This window comes from Pongo pygmaeus, chromosome X (assembly GCF_028885625.2).
Source record: "Pongo pygmaeus isolate AG05252 chromosome X, NHGRI_mPonPyg2-v2.0_pri, whole genome shotgun sequence".
In the NCBI taxonomy this organism is placed as follows: Eukaryota; Metazoa; Chordata; class Mammalia; order Primates; family Hominidae; genus Pongo; species Pongo pygmaeus.
Window position 1 is genome coordinate 49242324 of NC_072396.2, and position 18696 is coordinate 49261019.

The 18696-nt window shown below is 44.9% G+C and overlaps 1 protein-coding gene and 1 pseudogene across 1 annotated transcript; one reads left to right on the plus strand and one right to left on the minus strand.

The window, feature by feature from the left end:
* Positions 1 to 3605: 3605 nt before the first annotated feature.
* Positions 3606 to 13839, minus strand: LOC129024374 (protein SSX3). Its single transcript, XM_054471377.1, has 8 exons — positions 13755 to 13839; positions 12469 to 12557; positions 11920 to 12034; positions 11298 to 11393; positions 9412 to 9461; positions 7138 to 7273; positions 4668 to 4772; positions 3606 to 4205 (listed from the first exon to the last, which is right to left on the minus strand). Exons 1-7 carry the CDS (start codon positions 13837 to 13839, stop codon positions 4672 to 4674), a joined length of 672 nt encoding a protein of 223 aa, XP_054327352.1. The 3' UTR covers positions 3606 to 4205; positions 4668 to 4671.
* A 141-nt stretch (positions 13840 to 13980) lies between these two features.
* LOC129024070 (ornithine aminotransferase, mitochondrial-like) lies at positions 13981 to 16800 on the plus strand (annotated as a pseudogene).
* Positions 16801 to 18696: the final 1896 nt, after the last annotated feature.

An 18696-nucleotide genomic window follows, 5' to 3' on the forward strand; every position in this document is an offset into this window, starting at 1 on the left:
CGTGCCCCACTCACCATTCCATTGAACTGGGAAGAAAATGTTTTCAAGGGTCAACTCTTAACAGTAGAGGAAAATAAGAAAACGTGTCAGTGGTCCACCAGAAACATTGAGGCATTCCTGGGAGATAGAGTAGATAGGATCAGACTGATAGAGAAACTCAGGGAGACAAGACCACAGCTCAAATCACTGTAGGCGAGAGATGCTCTTTGAGACAGAGACTTACTCTGTCGCCCAGGCTGGAGTGCAGTGGCGTGATCTCGGCTCACTGTACCCTCCGTCTCCCAGGTTCAAGGGATTCTCCCGCCTCACTCCCCGCAGTAACTGGAATTCACAGAGGCCAGCCACCACTACTGGCTAATTTTTGTACTTTTAGTAGAGAAAGAGGTTTCACCCTGTTGACCAGGCTGGTCTCAAACTCCTGACATGAAGTGATCTGCCTGCCTTGGCCTCCCAAAGTGCTGATATTACAGAGTGGGTCACCGCGCCCGCCCAGGAGATTCTCTTTGTAACAAAGCCTCTGAAAATCACCAAACCCTGAATCAACAAAAACATGGAGCTGGAAAGGGCCTTAGGATAATCATCATGTAGGTTAATTTAAAAGTTCATTAGAGGAACCAACCCAAATATCCAACAATGATAGACTGGATTAAGAAAATGTGGCACCTATACACCGTGGAATACTATGCAGCCATAAAAAAGGATAAGTTCATGTCCCTTGTAGGGACATGGATGAAGCTGGAAACCATCATTCTCAGCAAACTATCCCAAGGACAAAAAACCAAACACCACATGTTCTCCCTCATAGGTGGGAGTTGAACAATGAGAACACATGGACACAGGAAGGGGAACATCACACTCTGGGGACTGTTGTAGGGTGGGGGAAGGGGGGAGGGATAGCATTAGGAGATATACCTCATGTTAAATGACGAGTTAATGGGTGCAGCACACCAACATGGGACATGTATATATATGTAACAAACCTGCAGGTTGTGCACATGTACTGTAAAACTTAAAGTATAATAAAAAAAAAAAAGTTCATTAGAAACATCTGAATCAGCCAGATTCCCCTCCAACACCACAGACAGATTGGCTAGCAGTAGCCACTTTTGCCTCTAAGATGAAACTCTGATAATTGTTCATTAAAGAAAGTGAAGGCCGGGAGAGGTGGCTCACACTTGTCATCCCAGCACTTTGGGAGGCTGAGGCAGGAGGATGCCTGAGGCCAGGGGATCCAGACCACCCTGGGCAACATAGCGGATGCCGTCTCTACAAGAAATACAAAAACTAGCTCGGTGTGGTGGCGTGTGCCTGTAGTCCCAGCTAGATCATAAGCTGAAGTGGGAGAATCCCTTGAGCCTGGGAGATCGAGGCTGCAGTGAGCTGTACTTGCATCACTGCACTCCAGCCTCAGCGACAGACTGCGATTCTGTCTCAAAAAAAAAAAAAAAAAAAAAAAAAACCCCACGAAAAAGTAATGTATGAGGACTTGGTGTAACTTCAGCCCTTTACAGTAATAATCAAGGAGAGAAACACATTTGTGGAGAGGGGACCATGTTCACTCTTTATCTATCCATGATAGACAGATAGTCCGGAGCTTTATATACCCATGGAACCTAAGGAAAAATGTTCCCTGTCATAACTCACAATCTTCCAGCCACCCTTCCTTGCACCTGTCTTGTGGGCTGGGGGACCCCACTTACGGATCCCAACATCCCAGGGAGAAAGAAAAATCAAATCCTTCAGTATCTCTTTTAGGGTATCCTCTCCTCTATTTGCATGGAGGATAAGGCTCTCGATATCTAGTATCGGAATGTTACATTTGTGTAATACAGAACTATATTGGGATAAAATAGAATTTGTTTCCTCTGAGACACAGGTAGAGGTACGTCCACACTGACCTGGGTGGCAGCCACCTCTTCCTGCAGTGCCAGGCAGGGCATGCTCACACATCTGGGGAACCTCTACTGCTCCTGGAGCTCCACAACCTCCTTCCTGGCACCCTCTCCCTCTGGTGACTGTGACAGCCCACATGTGGCTTTGTGTCTCCCCTGCTTCTTTGCCTGCCACTCTTCTGCCCACCCTGCATATCTCTGTCTCCCACTGTCCCCGCTGTGACCACGACTGCCTCTCCCTCCCTGCACTCTCTCTCTCCTAGGGCTCCTTATCTTTGGTAAATGAACCCACAGCCTTCACATTGTGATTGGGGACAGAACCCGGGGCTTGTTCAATTCCCCCTCCCTCCACCACACACACCTTTCCTCCTTAATGTTTCTGAAGTCAGTGAGCTCCAAACTCAGCTCCTCCACCACACACACCTTTCCTCCTTAATGTTTCTGAAGTCAGTGAGCTCCAAACTCAGCTCCTCCTGCACCTGCCAGCTGTAGGACCTGTGACAAGATGCCTACCATCTGTCTGGGACTTCATCTCTCATCTATTATATTGGCATAATGATGACAGTGTCCTCCTTCAAAGGCTGGGGAGAACCAGAAGGCCAAGGTAATGGGCCATGGACGGTCAAAACTGCTCCAATCCTGCCTCCACCTGGGTCTGGTGTTTCAAGTCCATTATGTGTGAATGGAGCTTTGATGTCTTCATTCACACACAATGGTTTGTTCTAAAATAGACTCCCCTCTGCCCTTCCCTTCCCCACAACTGTTTCCCCTCCACACCGTGCAATGGTACATGTGAGAAAGAACTGTCCCATTCCCAAATCTTCGTTCCCACCCCAGCCCCCAGGCCCCTGGTTGGTGAGACCCTTGATGGGCAGTCTCATGCTTCTGTCCAGGGCACTTTCGCACCGATTGCTCCCCTGCATGGAGACTAAATGGACTCTTCTATTCCCTGGCCATCACAGGGTCTACAGTGCACGCATCTTCCTCATTCCTTCATGTTCCCCAGATGACGATTTCATCTGTATCTCCTTCCACATACTCCCAAATGGACCGTCCCAGATCTTGAACCCGAAAATCATTCAGAGAGCAAAGGCCAAGATGCCTAAACACCTGCTGCAGAATCCTGCTCCAGGACTGAAATGTATAGTCTCTATCAAAATAAAAACTGGGGGCCGGACATGGTGGCTCACTGCTGTAATCCTAGTACTTTAGGAAGCCAAGGTGGGAGGATCGTTTTGGCCCAGGACTTTGAGACCAGCCTGGGTAACGGAGCGAGACTTTCTTGACAAAACCTAAAAAAATTAGTGGATCATGATGGTGCATGTGTGTAGTCACAGCTTCTCTGGAGGCTGAGGAGGGAGGATTGCTTGAGCCCAGGAGTTCAAGGCTGCATTGAGCTATGATCGTGCCACTGCACTGCAGCCTGGACAGAGCAAGACTCCCATCTCTAGAAGAAACAAACAAACAAACAAAACCCAACAACTGGAAGCATCCTCCTCTAGAATGGGGGTCAGGAACTTCTGTCTGCCTTGTTTCCTGATGTCTCTCCAGCACCTAGAACAGCGCTCAGCACGAGGACGCACTCATTAGGGTTTTGTTGAATAAATGACTCCCTTGACACAGCAATTCCACTTCTAAGAATCTTTCCTAAAGAAATATTCACACACGTGCACAGAGCTGTGTGCACAATAATGAGAGGAGCAAACAACTGGGGAACGTTTGCAAAAGTTTATTAACTATCAGTAACTGATACAGGGGAATCGGATGAGGGGAGTACATGCTGAACAGGAAACAGAATGAGGGGGGCTTGACCAGGACGCATGGCAATGGAGAAAAGCAGATTGGAGATGCTTATACTGGTACTTGGGGTGTGTGTGTGTGTGTGTGTGTGTGTGTGTGGTGTGGTTTGTGTGTGTGTGTAAATGCAGAGGAAAAAATCTGAAATTAAACACTCAGAACGGCCCTCAGTAGTCACATCTGGGGAGAGAGGAGGGTAGTGCTGTTCTATGCAGAGATACCTGACAATACTTGTTTTCTGAGGTAGGTGCATGGATACACAAACCGAAATATGCATTAAGCATGTCTTGCTCATCAATGAAAACGTTAATATCTAACAGAATGACACAGTGTAAGAAAATACAGCATAAATGCTAACTTCGAACTCTTTTCACACTAAGAAAAATGACGCTCAACTTTTCACTGTTGTGAACACTTGCTATACACCTGATGACGAGGGGTCCGCAGCCATGCCCATGTTCGTGAAAGGTCACCACGTTCTGCTTCTCATCATGGGCATGTGTCATACCCCTGAGGCTGAGGCAAGAAGAGAGAAGAAAGGTAAGTGGCAGTGAGTTCCCACCCTGTGACAACTCAATCTCAACTCCTCCTGACCTGCAGACCCTGCACACTCCGATTCTGCCCTACCTCAGGACCTGGACACGCTTTCCACGGTTCCTCAAAATGAACCCTCTGTTCATGCCACAGTGACTTCCTTGCCTGGGTTATCAATTCCTAGGCTAGAGGAAGGTGTGGCCCGCATATCAGGGCTGACCTGGGGTTTGGGAACGCACAGCATCCTGGGTAGGGAGGATCCCTGGATATACAGGGCAGGGAGTAGAAAGAGCATGGGAAATCTCATCATTCAGCCTCAATGCTGTACACTAGAAAATTGTAAGAAGGGAATGATTTGGGGAGCAAGTGACAGATAGGATACCAGTATCATAACAGAATAGCACATCTGCAGGGATGTGGGGGATGAGCCGAAGGTTCTCTTACTGAGTTACTCGTCATCTTCCTCAGGATCGCTGATCTCTTCATAAATCACCAGCTGCTTTCTCTCACGCAGTCTGTGGGTCCAGGCATGTTTCCCCCTTTTGGGTCCTATGATGGAGAATAGTTGCAAAGTGAGGGTTGGGTAGGTTGCAGAGTGTTAGGCTCTGTTTACTCAAAAAAAGGAGATGCCTGCTTCCTCCCAAGTGCCCATGGGCCTTCTTTATCCAGTTTTTCACATTCTCTGGCTTAGAGAGGCTGAGACCTTAGACCCACACCAATATAGGCCAAATGCCAATTAAAGTTTTAGCTTCTGGCTCCTTCCCTTCTCAGGCTTAGATTCCCAACCTCTTCACTTACGGGAACATTCACCCATACCTCCTTTCATCCAGCACGTATTTGTTAAGGCCATACAGGCATACCTTGTTTTGTTGCACCTCATGTTCATACTGCTTCGCAGATGCTGCAATTTTTTTTTTGGAAATTCTCACCAATTTTACACTTTTCCATTATTATTATATCTGTTATAGTGATCTGTGATCAGTGAGCTTTGATATTATTACTATAATTGTTTTTATTGTTTTTTAGTGTTTTAAAATAATTTCTGTTCTTTATTTTGTAGGTACAAAGTGGGTGTATATTTTTATGGGGTACATGAGATGCTTTGATACAGGCATGCAATGCGTAATAATCACATCATGGAAAACAGGGTATCCATCCTCAAGCATTTATCCTTGCCTTACAAACAATCCATTTACACTCTTTTAGTTTTTTTAATGTACAATTAAGTTATTATTGACTATAGTCACCCTGCTGTAATTATTTTTGGGGTACCATGAACTGCACCCATAGAAGTTGACAAACTTAATCGACCAATGTTGTATGTGTTCTGACTGCTCCACCGATGAGCTGTTCCGCGTCTCTCTTCCTTTTCTTGGACCTCCCTATTTCCTGAGACACAGCAATACTGAAATGAGGATTATTAACAACCTTACAATGGCCGTTAAGTGTTCAAATGAAAGAAAGAGTCCCATGTCTCTCACTTTAAATCACAAGCTGGAAATGGCTAAGCTTAGTGAGGAAGCATGCTGAAAGCCAAGACAGGATGAAAGCTCAGACTCTTGCACCAAACAGCCAAGCTGTGAATGCAAAGGAAAAGTTCTTGAAGGAAATAATAGTATATAATGCAAAGGAAAAGTTCTTGAAGGAAATAATAATACTAATACTCCAGTGAACACACGAATAAGAAAGCAAAACTACCTTACTGCTCAAATAGAGGAAGTTTGAGTGGTCAGGATAAAACATGAAACCAGCCACAACATTCCCTTAAGCCAAAGTCTAATTCAGAGCAACACCCAAACTCTCTTCCAGTCCATGAAAGCTGAGGGAGGTGAAGAAGCTGCAGGAGAAACGTATGAAGCTAGCAGAGGTTGGTTCATGAGGTTTAAGGAATGATGCCGTTTCCATAACATAAAAGTGCAAGGTGAAGCAGCAAACCCTGATGGAGAAGCTGCAGCAAGTATCTGGGAGATCTAGCTAAGATCACTGATGAAGGTGGCTACACGAAACAACAGATTTTCAATGTAGATAAAATAGCCTTCTATTGGAAGGAGATGTCGTCTAGGACTTTCATAGCTAGAGAGGATTGATTTCAACTTTGAAAGAAGTTCTACTGTGGGTAAAATGCTATCCAATAGCATCACATACTACAGAGAAATCCCTCATGAAAGGGAGAGCTAATCGATGTGGCAAATTTCATTGTTGCGTTCTTTTAAGAAACTGCCACAGCCACTCCAATCTTCAGCAACCACCACCTTGATCAGCCAGCAGCCATCAACACCGAGGCAAGACCCTCCACCAGCAAAAAGAGTGTGACTCACTGAAGGCTCAGAAGATTGTTAGCATTTTTTAAAATGAATTATTTTAAAATTAAGGTATATACATTTTTAGACATAACGCTATTGCACACTTAGTACACTGCAGTATAGTGTAAATGTAATGTTTTTATGCACTGCAAAACAAAAAAAAATGTGTGTGACTCACTTTATTGCAGTGGTCTGGAACAGAACCTGCAATATCTCTGAAGTACACCTGTATTGGGTAACAGGCATTGAGCTGAGTAAGATATGATCCCAGGTAATCACAGATAGAATTGCTTGAGCACCTTTCACGTCAACAGGCCTTCTAGATTAAATTTAATGCCTCCAAACAATTTATTCTTTATTTCCATCTTATGGACTAGGAATCTGGAGCTGAGAAAATCTGAAAGACTTGCCCAAGACACGTGGTTTTTTCTATGGGTGACAAATCAAGTCTGTCTCTGGAAGTCATGTCTAACATCTCATCTGAAGCTGGGCGAGCTCCTCAGCCCAGCCTGGACCCAGGGTTATCTGGGATCAATGCCACACACCCAGTCCACACACCTGAACATCGCCAAGGAAGCCAGAGGGATTGATCCTGACTTGCTTCGTCTTACCAGATATCGTGTTAATCTTCCCAGAGGTAGTTGGTTTTCCCGGGGAGCACAGCTGTTTCCCATCGTTTTGTGGGCCAGATGCTTCTGGCACTTCCTTCGAAACATTTCCTTCCTCTGCTGGCTTCTTGGGCATGATCTTTATAATGTGAAGGTCACAGATAAATAGTATCAGTGACATTTCTATAGTGCTTTAGAGCTTACAAAGGGTCTTCACATGCATTAGCTTATTCAATGTTCTCAACAACGTTGGGAGAGTTACACATGCCTAAATTAGGAGAAACCTGGGAGGGGAGGTTAGAAGGGAAAGGAATGGCCTAAGTGAATATGGTTTCCAGGGATAGAATGCTTATCTTCCCACTCTTTTAGGACTGACATTCTTGCAAACAGCAAAAATCTCCATGTAATTGAGACTGTGATATACAGATGATTTGGAGAAGAGTAGCATTCTAATAATTCACAAGGTCTACAGAGGGAACAGGTTCTGTAAAATACAAGGGATCCCATATAAGCTTGTAGACAGCTGCTGGGAGAGTAAATGTAAAAACATAGGGAGGCGACAAAACACTGCTGGGAAAGATGGTGTGGGGAGATGAATACAAGGAAGGGAGAGGGAAATAAATGGTTTGCTGAAATTAATCTAGGCAGCAAACAAAGCAGTACCAGATATGATGTACTACCCTACCAAGGCACCAATTGAATGTGGAATTAAGTGAGGTGGTACCCATACCAATTCTGGTTGCATTGGGATGTGTCACTCACCAACAATCTTAAACTACTTTTTTTTTCTTTTTTTTTTTTTTTTTTTTTTTTTTTTAGGCAGCAAACAAAGCAGTACCAGATATGACGTACTATCCTACCAAGGCACCAATTGAATGTGGAATTAAGTGAGGTGGTACCCATACCAATTCTGGTTGCATTGGGATGAGTCACTCACCAACAATCTTAAGCTACTTTTTTTTTTTCTTTTTTTTTCTTTTTTTTTTGAGACGGAGTCTCGCTGTGTCAGCAGACTGGGGAGCCGTAGCAGGATATCGGCTCAAGGCAACATCTGACTCCCGCGTTTAAGCGATTCTCCTTCCTTAGCCTCCAGAGTATCTGGGACTACAGGCAGGCACTACCACACCCCACTAAGTTTTGTATTTTTAGTAGAGACGACGTTTCACCATGTTGGCCAGAATGGTCTTGATCTCTTGACCTCGTGATCTGCCCGCCTCAGCCTCCCAAAGTGCTGGGATTACTGTCGTGAGCCACCGCGCCCGGCCCTTAAGCTACTTTTAATTCAGCTTCCTCCCTTATGAAATAGTGAACCATACATGTAAAATAGGCTACAGGAAAGTCCTCTCTGAGCTTGTAAACACTCTTTAAATGTAGTAATAATAACAATTAATAACTTTCACAATCCTTCTTTGAATTCAGTCTCCACACTGGCAACCCAACTCCCAGATCCCTTTACCCTCCAAACCAGAGTTGAATCTGCACTTGTGGGATCACTCATTCAGGGGCCTCCGAGGGATCCCCTGGGCTGGGACTGGGGCTTCTCAGATGCCCCAGGTGCAGACAAGGCACTCAAGGAGCTCACAGTAGGGAGGGGCCAGCAATCAAAGCGATTCCTAAGCCATGCAAGTGGCCCCAGTAACAGATCAGAGGCCAGTTGGTCCTTCCTGTTGTGAGAGTGGGTGTCTCAATGGAAGCACCAGTAGGCCCTATGGGGTGAAGCCCTAGTGAGCAACATCTGAACTTCATAAACAAATGCAAACGTGAATGAGCTTTAAATAGCTTGGAGCTCTGGATTAGACTACCACTGCCACTGCGCCCCAGGAAAATTCTTTAATATCTCTGTACCCTGATAGCCTCATTTTATTATTATGTTGCTGATAACTATGATTCTTTGCTTCCATTTCATGAACCAGGAATCTGGAGCTCAGAGAACTTAGAAGATTTGTGTCAAGTCACATGGCTTTCATACGGATGAAAACTAAAGTGTTTGACTCATTATTATTCGGAGATAATAGAAACAATGTCTTCTTAAGGATTAAATAAATTAATCCATGTGAACTGCTTGAAATAGTATCTGGCATCACTATGAAAACAAAAGAGGTATTAACAATCACAACTGTTGGTACTATCAAGCCGTCGGTGCTACATCTGGTGTTGTGATAGACATGGGGAGAAGAAGGCAGTGAGGACATTTTTGATATTCTCCCACTCTTACCAGTGTTCACATCCGTGGAGGGACAAAGGTTCTCTGGTCCTTTAGATTTGAGAGATACTCACCTTCGGGAAGATTCCCTGGAGCCTGCCGAAAGTCATCTGAGGACGTTCAACTGCAAGAGAATACATCAGAATTTTTCATTGTTGGTAAAGGTTTCCAAACTCTAGAGAGACTTCTGTCACATCAGGGTATTCTGCAACAGAGGGTTATGAGTCCACTCATTGTTGAGGAGTTATTTCAGATTTGCTTCTGAATTATGTTTAGTCATGGTTGATGCATTTATCTGTGGCATCAATTCAGAATTTTCCATCTCATGGTTTATCACATGGGGACTAAACCTCATCACAGTCTCATCTTATTCCTTTACATATCTTCTACTTTTTCCCAAATAATTAAATTGATTGGTTAGGAATCTGAACTGTATCCACTCAAGATGTGCAACAACCGAAAATCATTGTACACTTCCAATGGGTGAATCTTATGGTATGTGAATTAAGCTGTTAAATGTGTGATGAACCATTGATGATTTAGTCCAGTGGCTCTGAAATATTTTCAGTATAAAGACACTCCTTTAACGTCAAAAACTTGGCAGATACTCAAGCACTGGCTTTTCAGATCTCTTATAGTGACTGTGGGAGATTGTAGAATCTGGCCTGTTTAGTTGGGGAGTAATAGGTCTATTGGAGACGGTTTGGACATTCTGACCTTGTCTTATAATTATATTGTCAGAGTAGAAGAGCAAGTAAACACATATGACCCCTTTATATTCCTGAAATGCACAAAGATCTCTACCCAACAACCTGTCTTTTTTTCACCCTATGTTATCTCTGCTCTCTGACAAGTGGGAAAGCTGTGTGATGGATAAGGGATCACTCTTTCAAACTCTCTTCCAAGCTCATCACGGAGAATCGGGGTTCTTTGGGAATGAGAAGACTATTTGGTTTTGATAAAATACAGAGAAACCGCGATCTTTATTACATAATGTGTTCATTACCCTCACTCCTAAGATACCTATCCAATACCTACATGCTGTTAATGAAACAACCTCTGGAAGTTTTTGGTGGATCTACAGTTTTAACACTTTCTTTTTTTTTTCTCACTTGTAACATTTTCTTAACTGTCCTTTGATTCATTAACAGTGCTTAGGAAGAACAACATGTCATTTAAAAAAGAAATTTCAAACACACAGAAAAGTATGGGGAATAATATTGAGTCCAGTCGGATCTCAATATTACTCCACAGCTATGTTAGGTCTGATTTATTTATTCAGTATATTAGAAATACTGCAAACAGGCCAGGCGGGGTAGCTCACACTTGTAATCCCAGTACTTTGGGAGGCTGAGGCGGGTGGATCACCTGAGGTCAGGAAGTTTGAGACCAGCCTGGCCAACATGGTGAAACCCTGTCTCTACCATAAATTAAAAAATGAGCTGAGTGTGGGGGCACGTGCCTGTAACCCCAGCTACTCCGGAGGCTGAGGCAGGAGAATCACTTGAACCCAGGAGGTGAAAGTTGGAGTGAGCTGAGATTGCCTTATTGCACTCCAGCCTGGCCGAGAAGAGTGAAACTCCATCTCAAAAACAAAAACAAACAAAACACACTATCGACAAGTCACAGCTGAAGCTGTGTGTGCAGCACTCAGCAATCCCTGCCCTCCCTCCCTCCCCCACTTACAGCCAGTCACCTTAATTTGATGGCTTTTTATTCACATTCATGTTTGTATACATTTACCATTTACTTATTATCCATAAAAATATATATTCTTCTTTTGCAAGTTTTAAAATTTTATATGAATGACCTCCATAGTTAACTTTCTGCATCCAATTTTTTTTTCACTCAGCCCTGATGTGTATGAGGTAACAAATGCCTGAGGATCTTTCCCAGGTAGCTGAGCTGAAAAGCAATTGGGCTTGGGGAGACCCTTTCCAGCCCCTTCCCATCTACTCACCCTCATTCCCACAGTTAGGGTCATTATCAAAATCATTCCCCTGGAAGTCTGCCGTCCGTTTATTATGCATGAAAGGTGGGAGGGTGGCCTTGAAACCTAGAAAGAAGCAAAATGTTTATTCCTTAAGAGACAAGCTTGGGCCTGGTATGGTGGCTCATGTCTGTAGTACCAACACTTTGGGAGGCTGAGGCTGGAGGACTGCTTGAGGCCAGGAATTCAAGGCTGCAGTAAGCTATGATTGCACTACTGCCCTCTAGCCTAGGTGACAGAGACTGACTCAAAAAAAAAAAAAAAAAGGGAAAAGCCGAGAGAAGGTAGGGTGGGTGTGTGTGGGGTGGGGGTAGAGGGGTTGCCAGGATGCCACAGAGACAGTTGGGCTCATCAGAACAGAAGCCTAAGGGAGAGAAACGTGCAGGATCCAGGTACGAGCTCCACTGTGGCCAGTCCCTGCCCTCAGCCCTGACAGGATACAGAAGAGCAGAAAACACAGAAGCTGCTTTGCGATTTTTCCCTGCACAAAAGGAAAATGTGAGGTACTTTCTGCAGCCTAAGAAGTAGCCAAAGCAGGAAAAGGGATGCTCATGTGTCCCCAGACTTGTCTGTACCTAGAACTTTCTGTTACCTAGTTTAGTCATGGCCTCATACTTTCTCTTCATATACACATAGACGATTTTCTCCGAGGCTTTCATCTTTTCCCACTCTTCCTTAGAGAAGTATTTGGCAATACCATCGAAGGCCTAGGAAAAAAAAAAAGGAATTCTGGCAGTACTCAGCTAGGCATGTCTGCCATTCAGCTGGAGCCGCTTCCTGTGTGCTGGATCTGGGAAGTGGGGATGATAGTCCTTCCTGGTTGATGTCATGGCTAACTGACAGAACATGGGGACCTTCCCTAGCTTCTCCCCTGCCACACAGTAGGGCTTTAATGCTGCTGGCTGGCTCTCTTCCCACCTTCCAGAATGCACTGAGAGTCACCAAATGTAGTGCACGGTCACAGACTTGTCGCCAGGGGTGCTAGGTGATGACAGAGCGAGGGTGGGAGGCTCCCAAGGGTCCAGATCTCCCCCGAGACCCTGCTCCTTGTTTCCAGTATCTCTGTCCTCCCCTCCTCAGAAACCTGGTCACCCCACACTGTCCCCTGGGCCACTACTCTGCTCCCTCCACGTCGCCTCACCTTTTGTATCTTCTCTGGTATTTGAGCACCAACCGTGGATCTCTTTGCAAAGGTGTCATCTCCATTCATAGCACCGGGAGTAGCCTGACCTGCAAGAGAAACAGATTGAGACTTTCCAGCTGCAGGACCTTTGGTCTTGTGGAGGGAGAAATCAGTGAAGGCCGGCCACACTCAGTCACCTGGAATCAGGTGCTGCATTTCTCCATCCGGGGCTTATCTCTCCCTGAGTAAGGACATGGGGAGAAATCAGATGAAAACAGGGAACCAGGGGTCTCTGGGAGAAGTACTGATAGGGGATGACAGGTTTCCTATGGGCAAAGCAGCCTTGAGTCTTTGGGAGGGGGTTGGCTAATGTTGTTAGTAGTTTCCCTGGATCTAAGCTTACCCTGAAAGATGTACAGACCCTTGTTGGGGAGGCATGGACATGATTGTGTAATTTTATTCAGTGGGGGCATGCTGACACCCCCACTCAATAAATAAAGTAAGGGAAGTTAGTCCCAGAGATAACGTGATCTCTTTGTTGACGGATCTGATCAGGCAGAGGGATGGGGGGTTCTGTTCTGTTGAAGAGAAATGTGTATCGCTAATATAAACGTGTTCAGAGGCTATTACTGGGTGATTTGTAAATTATTAGAAGGAAGAGAGCTAGAATTTCTGAGACTACAAGAGCCCACCATCACTTAGAGAGAATGTGGGGCATTTCAAGTTGCAGCAATCAGCCAGGCACAGTGGCTCACGCCTGTAATCCCAGCATTTTGGGAGGCCGAGGCGTGCAGGTCGCTTGAGCCCAGGAGGTCGAGACCAGGCTGGGAAACACAGCAAAACCCCCATCTACAAAATATACAAAAAGTTAGTTGGGGTTGGTGGAGCAGGCCTGTACCATCCCAGCACTTTGGAAGGCCAAGGTGGGCGGATCGCCTTAGCCCAGGAGCTTGAGACCAGGCTCACAAACGTAGCAAAACCATCTCTACTAAAACAAACAAACAAACAAAATTTAGCAGAAGCGGGGTGGTGCGTGCCTGTAGTCCCAAGGCCTAGGCGAGAGGATCACTTGAGCCCAGGAGGAAAGATTTGAGTGAGCTTTTTTTTTTTTTCAGACAGGGTCTCGCTCTGTTGCCCAGTCGGGAGTGCACTGGCGTGATCATGGCTCACTGCAACCTCGGCCTCTTGGGTTCAGGCGATCCACCAGCTGTGGCTTCCAAAAGTGCAGGGATTACAAGTGTAAGCCACCACGCCCAGCCCAAATTTCTTAAGTTACTACAGAGTTCCTAGGAAAAATCCCATACCTGAAAAAGTTAGAAACTGACAGGAAAGATTTGAGATGGCGGTTAGAAACTGACAGGAAAGATTTAAGATGGCGGCCTGCCTCATATACACTCCTTATTAAAACTAGATAGCAAATGCCCCGCGGAGGAGGGGAGGGGTAGGAAGAACGGGAAAAGAAAATCAGTGTATGCTTACTCTGATTCTGGAAGAATCGAAAGAGAAAATCAGACCGTGTGTACTCTGAGTATGGAAGAATCGAAAGAGAGAGAAAGTCAGAGCATGCGTACTCTGAACTTAAAGTAGCCAATCCCAGGGGATGTTTTAGGCGGGAAAATTAGAGCCTCCACCCCCACTTTGAGAAGGTTCTGTCCCTGGAGCCTGGACTGGTAGAAGCCACATCCGCTTCACTTGTTCCGCCTACTGCTCTGACTTCTAATTGGCCAGATGGAGTTCACTAACTGCCCTGATTGGTCCATCATCCTTGGGCAGTGACATTGCAGAATAATGTCTCCTCCTCCAGCCACACTTTGTCGCCACTGCGAAAAAGTGGGTGGTCCTCAAGAGCCGTCAGATTTTGATCTTTCTGAAGACAGTTCCTGGATCTTGGGTTAAAAATCTAGATTCTAGTCTGAACTGTGGGAAGAAAAAAATAGTCAATCTGTGATTTTTCTACTTGAAAGACACGTTTTCCAAACTAGCATATTTGTGGAGGTTTGCTATACTTAGTCGTGGAGTTCATTCTTCAGTGGCTTCTATATCTGTTGCCACTGAAAAAACAGTCCAAGGCCCTCCAACCTCTGCTTACATTTTTGGAAGGGAATCTAAGTATGGTGCGCACAATTACCATCCTTTACCTGTAGCCCTGGAGAGAGGAAAATGTATTTACTTATGGGATGTGATTGTGATATTGGTTACATCTGCCTTGGCCAATCCTCCCGCCTCAGTCTCGGGACTACAGGTGCGAACCACGCCACCCCCACTAATATTTTTTATTTTTTGATTTTTTAATAGAGAAGGTTTCACTGTGTTGGCCAGGCTGGTCTTGACGTCCTGGGCTCAAGCGATCCTCCCACCTCGGCCTCGAGACTACAGGCATTCACCACCCTGCCCACGCTTTTTTTTTTTTTTTTTTTTTTAAGTAGAAACCAGGTTTTGCTATGTTGGCCAGGCTGGTCTCATCGTCCTGGGCTCAAGGGATCCTTCCGCCACGGCCTCGAGACTACAGGCATGCACCACCCTGCCTACGCATTTTTTTTTTTTTTTTTTTTAGTAGAAACCATGTTTCCCTATGTTGGCCAGGCTGGCATCAAGCTCCTGGGCTCAAGGGATCCTCCCGCCTCAGGACTACAGCCATGCACCACCCTGCCCAAGCTATTTTTTGTTTTGTTTTGTTTCGTTTTAGTAGAAACCGGGTTTCGATATGTTGCCCTGGCTGGCCTCAATCTCTTAGGCTCAGATGATGCTTCCACCTCGGCCTCAGGACTATAGGCATGTGCCATTCTGCCCTGCTCATTTTTATTTTATTTATTTTTTTATTTTCATTTTTTTTTAGGAGAGGCAGGCTTTCGCTATGTTGATCAGGCTGGTATCAAACTCCTGGGCTTAAGCAATCCTCCCACCTTGGCCTCAAAACTACAGGAGTGAGCCACCCCGCCCACGCTATTTTTTTGTTGTTCTTGTTAGTAGAAATGGGGTTTCGCTGTGTTGGCCAGGCTGGCCTCGACCTCCTAGGCTCAAGCAACCGTCCCGCCTCGGCCTGGAGACTACAGGCTCACAACACCCCGCCCCCACTAATATTTTTAATTTTTCTATTAGAGACAGTTTCTCTATGTTGTCCAGGCTGGTCTCTACCTCCGGGACTCAAGTGATTCTCCCGCCTCGGCCTTGGGACTACAGGCATGCACCACCCTGCCTTTTGCTATGTTTCCCAGGTTGGTCTTGACCTCCTGGGCTCACTCAATGATTTGAACCTGGGAAGTGGAGGTTGCATTGAGCTGAGATCACACCACTGCACTCCAGCTTGGGCGACAGAGCAAGACTGAAAAAAAAAAAGAAAGAAAGAAAGAGAGAGAGAGAGACCAGCTGAGTCTCCATAAGAACAGTGAGCTTTGTGGTATTTTAACTTACCCTCCTCCCATCTCATGCTCCCAGCTTGGTTCTGTTCATTGCTGATGAAATACAGATAGGATTGGCCAGAACTGGTAGATGGCTGGCTGTTGATCATGAAAATGTCAGACCTCATATAGTCCTCCTTGGAAAGGCCCTTTCTGGGGGTTGATACTCTGTGTCTGCAGTGCTGCGGGACGATGGCATAATGCTGACCATTAAGCCAGAGGAACATGGGTCCACATACAGTGGCAATCCACTAGGCTGCTGAGTGACCATCGCAGCCCTTGAGGTTTTAGAAGAAGAAAATCTTGCTGAAAATGCAGAAAAAAAATGGGTATTATCTTGAGAAGTGAACCCATGAAGCTACCTTCTGATGTTGTAACCGCCATAAGACGAACAGAATTATTATTATTATTATTATTATTATTATTATTATTATTATTATTATTATTTGAGTCAGAGGTTCACTCTGGTTGCCCAGGATGGAGTGCAATGGTGCAATCTTGGCTCACTGCAACCTCTGCCTCCTGGGTTCAAGCAATTCTCCTGCCTCAGCCTTATGAGTAGCTGGGATTACAGGCACACGCCACTATGCCCGGCTAATTTTTGTATTTTTAGTGGAGACGGGGTTTCACCATGTTGGCCAGGCTGGTCTCACACTCCTGACCTCAGGCGATCCACCCACCTCAGGCGATCCACCCACCTCAGCCTCCCAAAGTGTTGGGATTACAGGCGTGAGCCACTGTGCCCGGGAGGAAAATAATTATTAAATGCTATTGTTATTAAAGAAACCAGAGACTGTAATGCTTGGGAGGTGTGTCTATGACTTCGAGATTATGGACTTCTGGCCAAGCCTACCCATGGTGACATCATCAGGTTTCACCTCTGCTGGTGATCAAGGAGGATGAGATTCGAGAGTCCAGTGAAATCATTAACAAGACCATCTTGTCGTTCTGAGGGTAGCAGCTGTTTTCAGTGGTCCCTGGGAGCTGGCTGGAGACAGGTGGTCCTGTAAAAGCTCTGCTCTAAATGTAGGCACATTCCACTCCCATGTGTCTTCAAAATATTTTTGTGTATATATGTTTTTTCAGTTGATACATAATAGAACAATGTTTATGAACCTGCCATTTGCTTTGTAATGTTAAGTAAGAGAATGTAATGGCATCTATATTCAGTGAAAGTGTTTTGATGTGCATGTGTACTTTATAAGGTGAAATGCATCTATATATACAGACAGCCTTTAAATCACATCCTTCAGTATACTTTATATATATTTTTATAATTTCCTTGCTGGTATAAAGGTTTTGTGTTTAAAAAAGTTATCTCTTTTTTTATTTTTTTTTATTATTATTATAAGTTTTAGAGTACATGTGCACAATGTGCAGGTTAGTTACATATGTATACATGTGCCATGCTGGTGTGCCACACCCATTAACTTGCCATTTAGCATTAGGTATATCTCCTAATGCTATCCCTCCCCGCTCCCCCCACCCCACAACAGTCCCCAGAGTGTGTTTTCCCCTTCCTGTGTCCATGTGTTCAAAAAAAAAAAAAAGAAAAGAAAAAGTTATCTCTAGCGTATTACATAAAAGGCTTCACCTTATAAAGTCAAATCATTGTTTTCATTGAATTTTAGGAAGGATCAATGGCTAAGCACATAAAAAATACTAGTTTTTTTGTTTTCTTTTGTTTTTGTTTTTGTTTTTGTTTTGAGATGGAGTCTCGCTCTGTTGCCCAGGCTGGAGTGCAGTGGCTTGATCTCCGCTCACTGCAAGCTCCGCCTCTTGGGTTCACGCCATTCTCCTGCCTCAGCCTCCCGAGTGGCTGGGACTACAGGTGCCCACAAAAACGCCTGGCTAATTTTTTGTATTTTTAGTAGAGACAGGGTTTCATCGTGTTAGCCAGGATGGTCTCGATCTCCTGACCTCGTGATCCGCCCGCCTCACCCTCCCAAAGTGTTGGGATTACAGGCATGAGCCACTGCGCCCAGCCTATAAAATACTAATATTAAGTAAACTTTATATTGACCAACACCAGGATATAGTCTATGGATGTCATTATTTTGAATTAAGAATTAGTGTTTAACATTCCTAAATTGTTTTGAGTGCTTGATTATAATTTGTTAAAAAAAAGTTTATTTTTAATATTTCTTTACATTTTAAACAAAGCTTATATTTCAGAAAAAAAAAGAGACAGAACATGGCCGTGTGCAGTGGTTCACGCTTGTAATCCCAGCACTTTGGGAGGCCGAGGTGGGCAGATCACTTGAGGTCAGGAGTTTGAGACCAGCCTGGCCAACATGGAGAAACCTCGTCTCTACTAAAAGCACAAAAATTAGCCAGGCATGGTGGCACCCGCCTGTATTCCCAGCTACATGGGAGGCTGAGACAGGAGAATAGCTCGAACCCGGGAGGCAGAGGTTGCAGTGAGCTCGAGAGCGTGCCACTGCACTACAGCCTAGGAGACAGAGTGAGAATCCCTCTTGAAAAAAAAAAAATGTACAGTACATTTTCATCACCGCAATGCTATCCCTTGTGCTATTCATTTTTAGTAATACTCTCTTCCCATCCGCCATCCCTAATCCCTGGCAACCACACATCTGTTTTTCGTTTCTACAATTTTGTCTTTTCTACAATGCTGTACAAGTGGAATCTTATAGTATATAACGTTTTATGGGCTTATTTCACTCAGCATAATTCCATGGAGATTCCTCCAAGATATTGATATTTGTGTATCAATAGTTCATTGTTGTTGTTGTTGTTGTTGAGACAGAGTCTCACTCTGTCACCCAGGCTAGAGTGCAGTGTCTCGGCTCACTGCAACCTCCACCTCCCAGGTTCAAGCAATTTTCCA